The sequence below is a fragment of the Myotis brandtii genome, unplaced genomic scaffold (assembly GCF_000412655.1).
Source record: "Myotis brandtii unplaced genomic scaffold, ASM41265v1 scaffold456, whole genome shotgun sequence".
Lineage (NCBI taxonomy): Eukaryota > Metazoa > Chordata > Mammalia > Chiroptera > Vespertilionidae > Myotis > Myotis brandtii.
Window position 1 is genome coordinate 2,365,646 of NW_005367431.1, and position 11,869 is coordinate 2,377,514.

Consider the following 11,869-nt stretch of genomic DNA (forward strand, 5'->3'; position numbering starts at 1 on the left):
TTTATAATGGTCTGGCCCTCTAACAACTTCAGCTCGAAATTATAGCTAATTTGCCTACAAACGTCAGGTGGTCATAATAATCTGGCCACTCAGTGTGTGTGTGTATGTGTGTGTGTGTGTGTGTATTGCTTTTTAAATGTTAGGACTGGTATAAGAGATTTCATTTTCTGTCAAATGTGTTGAAATGTAATTATTAGAGAGTAACTTGCTGTGCTGAGCTTAAAACACAAAAGCAATAAAACACAAACTAACATCAAGCCCTGTTTGATTTGGCCTGATTTCATGTCCCATCAGCTACTTTTTCTCATTTCCTTTCTTCAGATTTGGGTCTGTCCATTGTTGGTCTGGAAAAATCAAGAATTCTTTTGCCTTTTATTTCAATGAAGGAAATCAGAATTCAGATCTAGCTTCCAAGTGCCATATATGTCAGAGTACAGGGTGTTTTTCCCAAATTAATCACCTCAGAAAAGATGGGGTTGCCATGTATTCTAATCATTAAATCTTTTCAACAGAAAGTTGTACATTATGGCTCTGTTGGCTCAGTTGGTTGAAGCATCATCCTGTACACCAAAAGGTTATGGGTTCGATTCCCAGTCAGGGCGAGTACAGGAGGCAACTGATGGATGTTTTTCTCTCACATCAATGTTTCTCTCCCTCCCCCTTCCTCTCTCTCTCTAAAAACAAACAAACAAACAAACAAAAACCATATCCTCAGGTGAGGATTTAGAAGAAAAAAAGGGGCACATGTTGGACCACACTGTAGATGAAGCAAACCTGTGAGTTGCTATATCCTTGCTTGTAAGCACAAATATTGCTTCTCAAGCCCAAAGAATAAACACCTTCATCTCCCCCTACGATAAGTATAACATCTGCACATTTCTCAAAAATCTTTTGGTGGCAGACAATTCAGGAGGTTTTTATTCTTCAAAAACAGGTTTCTTGACATTTGAAAAAAAAACGATTGATGGGAATTTTCAAAGGAAATTTCTAATGGGTGTGTAATGTCACTCATCTTTTTAAAGCTTTTGATTCTTATTTATAAATTCTTATTTATAAACTTATTTATATCTTCACCCGAGAATATTTTTCCATTGATTTTTTTAGGGAGAGTGGAAGAGAGAGGGAAAGACAGAAACATCAATGTGAGAGAAACACATTGATGGGTTGTCTCCTACACCAGCCCTGACTGAGGAACGTGCCTTGACCAGAATTGAACCCTGGACCCTTTGATCCACAGGCCGACCCTCTATCCACTGAGCCAAACCAGCTAGGGCGATCCTGTAAACTTTTAAGTGTATATACAAATGAAACTTTTTCTATAGCTTTTTAGGTAGTATCGGTATACATTGTTTGGAGTTAACTGCGTACATATTGCCATCATTTGACAACTTCATCTAGAGCAGCGGTTCTCAACCTGTGGGTCGTGACCCCTTTGGCGGTCGAATGACCCTTTCACAGGGGTCGCCTAAGACCATCCTGCATATCAGATATTTACATTACGATTCATAACAGTAGCAACATTACAGTTATGAAGTAGCAACGAAAATAATTTTATGGTTGGGTCACAACATGAGGAACTGTATTTAAAGGGCCAGAAGGTTGAGAACCACTGATCTAGAGTATAGATGAGAGCTTTGGCAAAAATTCCTTGTTTCTCCAACCCACAGACCTCCCGAGAGCAGCAAAAGATTCCACCTCCCTGGCACCATTGCCCACTTTCACATTCCTTAAGCCACCTCATCACGTACACCCTCCCTGAGCTTCCCATAAAAGACCTTCACCTGGGCTCCCGTATTCACTTCTGGCACTAAAGGTGTTTGCAGCTACTGCCGGGCCCAGCAGCAGAGCACCAGTCAGTCCAGATCTGGGTTCTGGTGCCCACCTGAACGATCAACCCCACACCGGCTCGCCAGCCTGAAACATAGAAAACAAGGTTGAGAAATCCGGCCTACGTCCAGCCCCCTTCTCCTCTGTCCTTTTCACCGATTTTGAGCAGTGGACTTTGTGTCCCTGACCCCTTCTTTCCAAATGGCTTGGAGTTCTGTAGATTTAGTTTAATGACACAACTAGTTTGGAGGATTTTATAAGGTTTTAATAACAACCTAATAATACTGTTCAACAAAACAACACATAGTGTCTCTCACCTGCAGAGACACATATGCATACACCTTCTCTTCCTCACAATAGGTTCCGAGGTAGAAAATACACTGTCTAACGCAGCGGTTCTCAACCTGTGGGTCGCAGCCCCTTTGGTGGTCGAACGACCCTTTCACAGGGGTCGCCTAAGACCATCCTGCATATCAGATATTTACATTACGATTCATAACAGTAACAACATTACAGTTATGAAGTAGCAACGAAAATAATTTTATGGTTGGGTCACAACATGAGGAACTGTATTTAAAGGGCTAGAAGGTTGAGAACCACTGGTCAAACGTATAAAACATATACTCCATGGGCTGAGCCATGGCCCAGACCACAGGTTAACAAGGCACCTGGTTAAAAGGCAGCCCCTTGAGAGCAGGGGCAGAGGCTGGGCCAGCTGCACTAAGGCCTTGGACGGGTTGATGGAGGTCAGCCAATTGGGGCATCCGTGGCTTCCAGGATAGGGGATGCTTTGGGCTCCAGATATACTGGTTGGAAGGAAAAGGGGATCTTTTCTGTCCTCTCCAAGTGTTTTGTATATAATTGAGGCTCTTGCCCCTCTAGGGTGCGGTCCTCCTCATCTTCTGATCCTTGAAGGCAGGCCTCTGTCTTATTCAACTCTAGTCTCCAGTGCCTGGCAAGATCCGGCAGCAAGTGCTTGTTGAGTGAGTCAAGGCCCATAGCAGCACAATTAGCTTATCTTGGGCTCCAGATATACTGGTTGGAAGGAAAAGAAAAGGGGATCTTTTCTGTCCTCTCCAAGTGTTTTGTATATAATTGGGCTCTTGCCCCTCTAGGGTGCGGTCCTCCTCATCTTCTGATCCTTGAAGGCAGGCCTCTGTCTTATTCAACTCTAGTCTCCAGTGCCTGGCAAGATCCGGCAGCAAGTGCTTGTTGAGTGAGTCAAGGCCCATAGCAGCACAATTAGCTTATCTTCTCCTGCATTCTAACGACTGATTGCATGTGTCCTTCTGTCCCCTGGCTGGGTCCGACCCTGCCTCAAAGGACGCCATTGACCTCCCCCGGCCATGGCAGAGCAGCCTCATCCCTAGCCTTGGAGAAAAAATTCTGAGCCAAATGGTCCATGCGCCTGTTCTGAGGCAGCTGATAGTACTCGAGGGAGCGGAAGGTGGTTGTCCCGTCCACCTGGTCAGGCTCCCAGGGGTAGCTGGGGTGCAGCCAGCGGTAGTAGACAAGCCGCAGAACCAGACCCAGAAGGAAGCTGGTGCCGCCCACAGGCAGCAACATCTGCAGCGGGATCCCACTGGGCAGCCATGCACTTTGCGTCACCCAGGTGACCACCATGAGAACGCTGTCACTCAGGAGGAACACCAGGTGGATGGTGGCACGGCCTCGAGTGTGGCCCTCAGCCACATTGAACCAGGAGAAGTAAAGGATGGTGGCCACCGTTGCCCGGTAGAGCCACTCAGAGCGGGGATCTGGCATAAAATTGGTGCCCTGACACCAGACCCAGAACAGCAGCACCAGCCACAGGCCCACGAAGTGCAGAGCCACGTAGTGGGGGAAGAGAGCTGAGAACAGGGCCACAGCCAGGACTCGGGGCCACAGCAGCAGCAGGTTCCACAGGAAGTAGATCACGGAAGAGCCCAGCCCCAGGACAGGCTTGGAGGGGAGGCAGGTGCGCAAGGCCCGGTGGTAGTCAAGCAGTGCCCATGAGATACCCATGAAGGACGTGCAGATGCCAACCCCTGCGGAGAGGAAGAGGAGACAGCTGAGCCCTGTGGGCAGCCTGCCTGACCCTCCCCAGAGCTCACAGGTTCTGGGGGCCTCATAACCACCCTGAGGTGGGTATGCGAACCCCCAATTTGTTGAAGGGAAAACTACAACTGGAGAACATTGTTCTCACAACCAAAACCAGATCTGAGATTCAACTATGGGGTCTGCCCTTCACCACAAAGCTTTACTTTTTAGGTACACACCCTCATCTGCACCCCTGGGCTTGGCATCTTAAAGAACCCTGCAACCCTTCCTTTCCCGGAAGAGCCCACGCCTTTCTTGGATCTGAAACTCAGCGGTCCCAGTTCCCCCTTTCTTACTCTCAGAAAGGGAAGCTGGAAACCCCATTCGGTGGCAACAGGCCTCTGAAGGTGCCCTGCTGTGTGGATGGTACATCTTCACTCCCCTCCCCTCCCTGCTCAGACTGGGCCTGGTCTTGATTTTCCAAGACTCGAAGTGTACAGTGGGGATCCTATCCCACCTACTGGTTGTCCACGGTGGACTAGAAGCACCAGGGTCCCCAGAGAGGGAGGGAAGCAGCGCTGGAATGTCTCTAGAATGCTTCCTCCCCTGCCTCCTTCCCACCGCATCCACCCACCGCATCCATTCACCAGATGTTTACTGGGAACCTCTTATGGGCCAGGACCCCACGCCCAGCCTGGAATCCTTACCCTGAAGTAGCCTCTGGAGCAGCGGTTCTCAACCTGTGGGTCGCGACCCCTTTGGGGGCGGAATGACCCTTTCACAAGGGTTTCCTAAGACCATCGGAAAACACATATATAATTACATATTGTTTTTGTGATTAATCACTATGCTTTAATTATGTTCAATTTGTAACAATGAAAATACATCCTGCATATCAAATATTTACATGACGATTCATAACAGTAGCAAAATTACAGTTATGAAGTAGCCACGAAAATAATTTTATGGTTGGGGGTCACCACAACATGAGGAACTGTATTAAAGGGTCGCGGCATTGGGAAGGTTGAGAACCACTGCCCTAGAGCCACACATCCAGATCTGGTCCCACCCACTTCTGTTGAACTAATTACCAATTTCCTTATCTCTGAGCTCCTTCAGGGTAGGAAACAGATTCTGCTCCCCTGGGATCCCCAGGCAGCCCAGTACCTGGCACAAATGTTTGCTAAATAAAAAGTTGGGAGCCCTGACCGGTTTGGCTCAGTGGATAGAGCGTCGGCCTGCGGACTGAAGGGTCCCGGGTTTGATTCCGGTCGGGGGCATGTACCTTGGTTGTGGGCACATCCCCAGTGGGGGGTGTGCAGGAGGCAGCTGATCAATGTTTCTCTCTCATCGATGTTTCTAACTCTCTATCCCTCTCCCATTCTCTCTGTAAAAAGTCAATAAAATATATATTTTTAAAAAATAAATAAATAAATAAAAAAGTTGGGAAAATCCGTCTCTTCCCTCGCTCCTCTCCCCCACCCCCCACACAGACAGTGTAGACTGTATCCATTTGGCCCTGGTCCTAGACACTCACTGCCCTCAGACAGACAAACAAAAATGTGTGCCCAGTATATGCTGTGTGTCCCAGGGCAAATCACTCCACCTTTCTGTACCTCTTTCCTCTTGTGCAAAATGGAGATAAACATAGCACCAACCTATAGGGCTTGATGTGAGCACTGACAATAAAGCACTCCACACAGTGCCCGGTTACCAGCAGGCACTCGATCGTGATGGCTGCTATTACTGGTCTTTTTCAATTAGTACTACAGGCTCAAAAGAGCAGCTGAAAGCGCCCCTGGAGATCAAGTCCAACCCCATCTTGTACAGCTATGGAATCTGAGGCCAGAGAAGGGAAGACTCTCCAGGTCACACAGTGAGTGAGGGCGGAGTGGAGACTGGTCCCTTGGGAGGCTTGTGGCATTTACAGCAGGGGTGGGGGAGCAGGGCAGGAGGCAGGGGTGTGGCAGAAAAGGGGCAGCCCTGGACCTGGAATCAGACACAGTTGGAGTCCATGGGCTCATGACTTCCCTTTAACTACCTGCTTTCCAGGCAGCCCAGCAGGGCAGGGGCTGGTCTTTGCTCACTGCAGTGCCCCCAGCACAGGGACAGGCACAAAGATGCGCAATAACAACTTAAGTGAGTAAAGGTGCCCAACAAACATTGTATGGACCAACAAGTTGTCTATTATGTGTCGCACCCTACACACTCACTTTATCTGTTGTCTTCAAAAGAGTAAAAATGACAATTAAGCTTCATTTATGCACCAGAGACCTGGTACATGCATCACCTCCCTTGATCCTTTCATCAGTCCTATGAGGTAGGATTATGTGTTATGTCCATTTCACAGATAAAAACGAACCAATACTCAGAGAGGTGGAGTCACTGGTCCAAACTCCTGCAGCTAGTGTTGGGACTGGACGCTGGGATTGAACCCAAGCCTGCCTGACGAAGGATGCGCTCCTATCTCCTAAGCAGTGCTTATGAAAGAGTGGAAGCATTTCTGATCTCTGTGGGAAACTTTCTCCAGCCATAAGAGGGGGGCGAGCTGCTGCCAGGGCAACTACTCACACTGGTAGTACTCGGCCTGGCCGCTCTGCAGCACGATGGCCAGCACCAGCGTGAGCTGCGGCGTCTTCTCCAGGAAGGTCTCAAAGAGCCGCAGCATGCTGATGTCCAGGGAGAGGAAGTCGGCGTAGGCCAAGTCGAACGGGGAGGGCGCCTCCTGCTGCCACACCGACAGCCCCTGCTGCAGCCCTTGCATGCACCTAGGCACAGAGGAATGACCCAGGGGCCAGGTTAGTGTCCGAGGCATTCCTCCTTGGCCTGCTTACCAGGTAGGTGCAGGCAGGCGCCAATCCTACAAGCTGTGGGACGTTGGGCAAGACAGAGCGTCGGCCTCTGGACTCAAGGGTCCTGGGTTCAATTCCGGTCAAGGACACATGCTCCAGTTGTGGGCTCGATCCCCAGTAGGGGGCGTGCAGGAGGCAGCCAGTCAATGATTCTCTCTCATCATTGATGTTTCTATCTCTCTCCCTCTCCCTTCCTCTCTGAAATCAATAAAAACATATTTTTTAAAAAAAAGAAGTGTTCTGCCAACACATTAAAAATAATAATAATAATAATTACTACTGCTCCTGCTGGCCAGGCACTATCCCAAGTTCATCACAAACCTTGTCCCATTTAGGCCTCACAACATCTGTATTTTACAGATGGGAAAACATGACCGAAGAGCTAATAAGCAGTGGTGTTTGGATATCAAAGGCACACAAGAAAATTGCCTACGATGATAGTTCTCAAATGTTAGCAAGCCCAAGAATTTCTTAGGCTCCTGTGGGGAAGGGGGGCCATTGAGAGCTTCTGAGCACAGGTGAGACAGGTCAGATTGTGCTGTAGAAAGAACTCCCAGGTGTGGCGAGAAGGAAAGGATGGAGGGGCTAAGACCGGAAGCAGGGGTCTATTTAAGAGGCTGTTGAAACAATCCAGGGAGAAAGGACAAGAGGCCCAGAGGGGTGGGGATGGAGACGGGGCAGAGGTGAGCGAGTACAGAAGTTGGACAGACAGGCCTGGGTGACCGCTGGCATGAGGGGGGAGTGGAGATGCACCACGGCTTCCACCACCCACAACTGGTCTCAGCTGGTTACTGGGAGGTGAGCCCATTCGCTCACTGCGAACTCGTTCATCAGACATGTACTGTGACCTCCCCTGGACGGACTTGACAACACGGGAAGGAAACAGGCAGGCAGCCCTGGGCTGGGGCTCTCCCCCAGCAGGAGTCTCTGCCTCTGGTCCCCCAATGCCACGGCAGGGCCCTGCCTCAGCCTAGTCACAGGCAGACACAGAGATCATTTTCAAAACCAAAGCTCAGTACATCGTCTGCCTCACACTCAGCAGAAATAGGAGACGGGAAGATGCATGATACAGTTATGGATTCGGGGCTCACTGAGGCCTGTCAGAATGGTAACGTGTCCCTCTTCATGCCCCCCTGGAGTTTTACTGATGCCTGTACAGTCCCTCGGGCAAAATGCACCATTCAAAGCCCCTCTCGCCCACTCCTGGACACTCGATGCAGCTTTGTCAAGACAAGAGCTGGAGAGACTCTGTAAAAATGGATTCAAGCCCTCGCCGGTTTGGCTCAGTAGATAGAGCATCAACCTGTGAGCCGAAGGGTCCCGGGTTCGATTCCGGTCAAGGGCACGTACCTTGGTTGCAGGTTCCTCCCCTGGGCCCTGGTCGGGGCTCCTGCAGGAGGCAACCAATTGATGTGTTTCTCTCACATCGATGTTTCTCTCTGTCTTTCTCTCTCTCTTCCACTCTCCCTAAAAATCAATGGAAAAAACATCCTCGGGTGAGGATGAACAACAACAACAAAAATGGATTCAAGCGGGAGGCTCGCGGCGGCGCAGTCCCCTCGCTGGAGCCGGGTTCCAGCCCCCGCCTGAGCGCAGGGCAGTAATAGCTCTTGGAGTCTGCAATAAAAAATGGCCTCCAATAAAACTACATTGCAAAAAATGGGAAAGAAACAGATGGAAAGAGTAAAAAAGTTGAAGAGGCAGAGCCTGAAGAATTTGTAGTGGAAAAGTACTGGATCGATGTGTAGTGAATGGGAAGGTGGAGTATTTCCTGAAGTGGAAAGGATTCACAGATGCTGACAATACTTGGGAACCTGAAGAAAATTTAGATTGTCCAGAGTTAATTGAAGCATTTCTTAATTCTCAAAAAGCTGGTAAAGAAAAAGATGGTACAAAAAGAAAGTCTTTATCTGACAGTGAATCTGATGATAGCAAATCAAAGAAGAAAAGAGATGCTGCTGATAAACCAAGAGGCTTTGCCAGAGGTCTTGATCCTGAACGAATAATTGGTGCCACCGACAGCAGTGGAGAGTTAATGTTTCTCATGAAATGGAAAGATTCAGATTCTGGTGCTGGCAAGAGGCAAATAAGAAGTGTCCTCAAATTGTAATTGCTTTCTATGAAGAAAGACTAACTTGGCATTCTTATCCAGAAGACGAATCCCAATATTTGTTTCCATTCCTTTTTATATCTGTACTAGAGGCCCGGTGCACAAAAATTTGTGCACTCAGGGGGGAGGGGGAGTCCCTCAGTCCAGCCTGTGCCCTCTCGCAGTCCAGGAGCTCTTGGGGATGTCCGACTGACGACTTAGGCAGTCGAACATCCTTAATGCTGCCACAAAGGCGGGAGAGGCTCCTGCCATCACCGCTGCGCTTGCCAGCGTGAGCCTGGCTCAGGGCTTCTGGTTGAGGGGTACTCCCCCTGTGGGAGCGCACTGACCACCAGGGGGCAGCTCCTTCGTTGAGCATCTGGCCCCTGGTGGTCAGTGCGCATCTTAGCAACTGGTCGATCTGCTGTTTGGTCAATTTGCATACTAGCCTTTTATTATATAGGCTGTTAAAAGTGAACCTGTTATCAAGACACAGATTGCAGTTGATGGTGAAAGTGAAAATAATAATCAGAATGTTGAAATCTATCTAGTCTAGATTTCACATATATGGGCCATGATAAAACTTTGTTAGTCTCCAAACTCTATAAAGCTCTATAAACTTTATAAAGTGCACTGTCTGTGAAGTTTGCAACTGAGCATAATTAAACTAGAAAACCTGGCGTTGGAAACAAAAAGAGTGGGAATTAGACTTAAGAAACTGGAGGAATGGCAGAAGATAAAATTTTAATGAGACAAGTGTTGTTCTAATAGTTTACCTCACAAAGCATTATATAGACAGAAACATTGCTAGAGAACAGCAGTTCTATTTAAAAGATGGAAAATGATTTATTTGATCTATGTGAATAATGCCATATCATTGCTTATTAGACTCTGGAGTGATTTTGAATATAAAATAAGAGTTTTTGCCAAAAGAGCTCAAGGTATAATTGATAACATAAAACATTGAATTCTCCCACTTCCTTGCAGATGCTCTTATATCAGCATCACAGATGATTTCTTCATGGTAGGCACTCTCCAGAAACTGACTGCTGGGTCATGACTTACAAAATCAAAAGGATTTCTAGAATGAGCCACCACACCTTCTGAAATATGCTAAGAACCTCTAACAATGACTCAATAATGTTACCCAACTGTATATTGTTTACTTTATTGTAAATACTGGTAAACAGTGGTTAATAAAATAGTTTATATTCAAAAAAAAAAATGGATTCAAAAGCAGATCCCGACTCCACCCACCCAATCCCAACCCAGCCCAACCCAGGCCACATCCCGTCATGACTCTGACCCCTTGGTGTCAGTTTCCCCATCTCTAGAGGGCCTTGCCAGTCCTGGAAAGGATGAGTCAGACCCCATCGCTGCCCTCTAACTTGGTCAGGGTGGGGAGCAGGGGGAGGCGGGAGGAAATGTTCAGGGAGAATACAGCTGGGAAAGAAAGGGTGAGAGGCACTCAGGGGTGAGGGGACAAGTACTGCTCTGGGGGTCAGGGCTGCTGGAACTCTCATGAAGCTAGCTAGCGTTTGCACACAATTCACAGGTCTCATTTCATTTAATCCTTACCGAACAGAGGCATGCATGAGGACCATCCCCGCTGGAACAAAGAGTAAACTGAGACCTACAGGAGTCAAGTGTCTTGCCCAAGGCCCCATCCACAGCTAAAAGGAACACTGGTCTGTCTGCTTACCTGTCTCAGGAGCCGAGCTCTCTGTTCTTTCCCTCACTCCTCACAACAGGCCTGCCTGCCAGACCTACCTTTAGATTACTATATATGTATATATCTCCTATATAATAAAGAGCTAATATGCTAATTAGACCAAATAGCAGATCGACCGTCCAGAAGACCTTCCGGACGAAGCCGCGGCTGTGAGGGCCGAAACCCTTGCACAAATTTTGTGCATCAGGCCTCTAGTCTATAATAATAAAAGCATAATATGCTAATTAGACCGGACATCCTTCCAGATGTCCTTCCGGACGAAACCAGGGCTGTGAGGGAAGCCGGGGTCTCGGGTACCTGCGGGTGGCCAGAGGGAAGCCCGGGTCCTGGGTGCCAGAGTGAAGCCAGTGCCGGCAGCCCGGGGAAGGAAGGCCTACTCTTGCACGAAATTGTGCATCAGGCCTCTACGTATATATGTTACACACATATATATTGATTTCAGAGAGGAAGAAGAGGGAGAGAGAGATAGAAACATCAATGATGAGAATCATTGATTGGCTGCCTTCTGCACACCCCCAAGGGGGACCGACCCAGCAACCGGGACATGTGCCCTTGACGGGAATCGAACCTGGGACCCCTCAGTCTGCAGGCTGGGGCTCTATCCACTGAGCCAAACCGGCCAGGGCTACTACCTCTTTTTAACAGGGGAGGAAGCCGAGGCTCAGAGAAAGGCAGGAATGAGGCCACAGATGGTAAAGCCAAGACTGGGTCCCAGAGAGGTCTGACTCTGAATCACGCCTTTCTTCTCTGGCCCTGCTTCCTTCTTTACCTGTGCCCGGCAGGGGAGGGCTGGATGAGGTCTGAGGGCTATCAGCCGGCGTCATTTTTTAAGGAGCTGGAAACTCACTTGTAGGTAAAGGTGCCCAGGGGTACCTCCTCACCCGCTTCCAGTGTCAGGGCGCCACCTGTACAGGTAGCCCAGCTGTCGGAGGTACCGCCGGGCTCCGTCCCCCCCCTTCCCCAGGGCGGGGCGCTCACCTGTACAGGTAGCCCAGCTGCAGGAGGTGGAGCAGCGCCAGGCAGCGCGCGGAGAGCTGAGAGGAGTGCAGGTCGGCGGGGTCGGCGCGCAGCCAGACCCAGCTGAAGACCTGCAGTGCGACCGAGGCGACACCCAGCAGCGACAACACCAGTGCGGCCCACAGGTAGCGGCCGCTGAGCACATACTGGGTCACCGCCCACAGGTCGGAGCCCAAGTGGATGAGGAAGGCAGAGATGCCCAACACGCCCAGGATCAGGTCCCGGAGGAGAATGGCGCGGAGTGAGCAGGGCATGACCCGCCGGCCTCTCCCGCTGCTGCCCTCTGGGCTGGGACTCGCCCTCCCGGCCGGGGTCCTGGCGGCCGGAAGGAGG

General features: G+C 49.4%; 1 protein-coding gene and 1 pseudogene across 1 annotated transcript; one reads left to right on the top strand and one right to left on the bottom strand.

Annotated features, from left to right (window-relative positions):
* Positions 1 to 2,852: 2,852 nt before the first annotated feature.
* Positions 2,853 to 11,863, bottom strand: XKR8 (XK, Kell blood group complex subunit-related family, member 8). Its single transcript, XM_005875118.2, has 3 exons — positions 11,498 to 11,863; positions 6,418 to 6,614; positions 2,853 to 3,854 (listed from the first exon to the last, which is right to left on the bottom strand). The coding sequence occupies exons 1-3, from the start codon at positions 11,788 to 11,790 to the stop codon at positions 3,145 to 3,147; spliced, it is 1,200 nt and encodes a 399-aa protein (XP_005875180.1). The 5' UTR covers positions 11,791 to 11,863; the 3' UTR covers positions 2,853 to 3,144.
* On the top strand, positions 8,139 to 9,847 carry LOC102262412 (annotated as a pseudogene).
* Positions 11,864 to 11,869: the final 6 nt, after the last annotated feature.

Coding starts and splice junctions, on each gene's coding strand:
- XKR8 (XM_005875118.2), bottom strand. CDS start 11,790: ATGCCCTGCTCACTCCGCGCCATTCTCCTCCGGGACCTGATCCTGGGC. Junction 6,615..11,497: donor CAGCTGGGCTACCTGTACAG/GTGAGCGCCCCG, acceptor CTCTGTGCCTAG/GTGCATGCAAGGGCTGCAGC. Junction 3,855..6,417: donor CCAGGCCGAGTACTACCAGT/GTGAGTAGTTGC, acceptor TCCTCTCCGCAG/GGGTTGGCATCTGCACGTCC.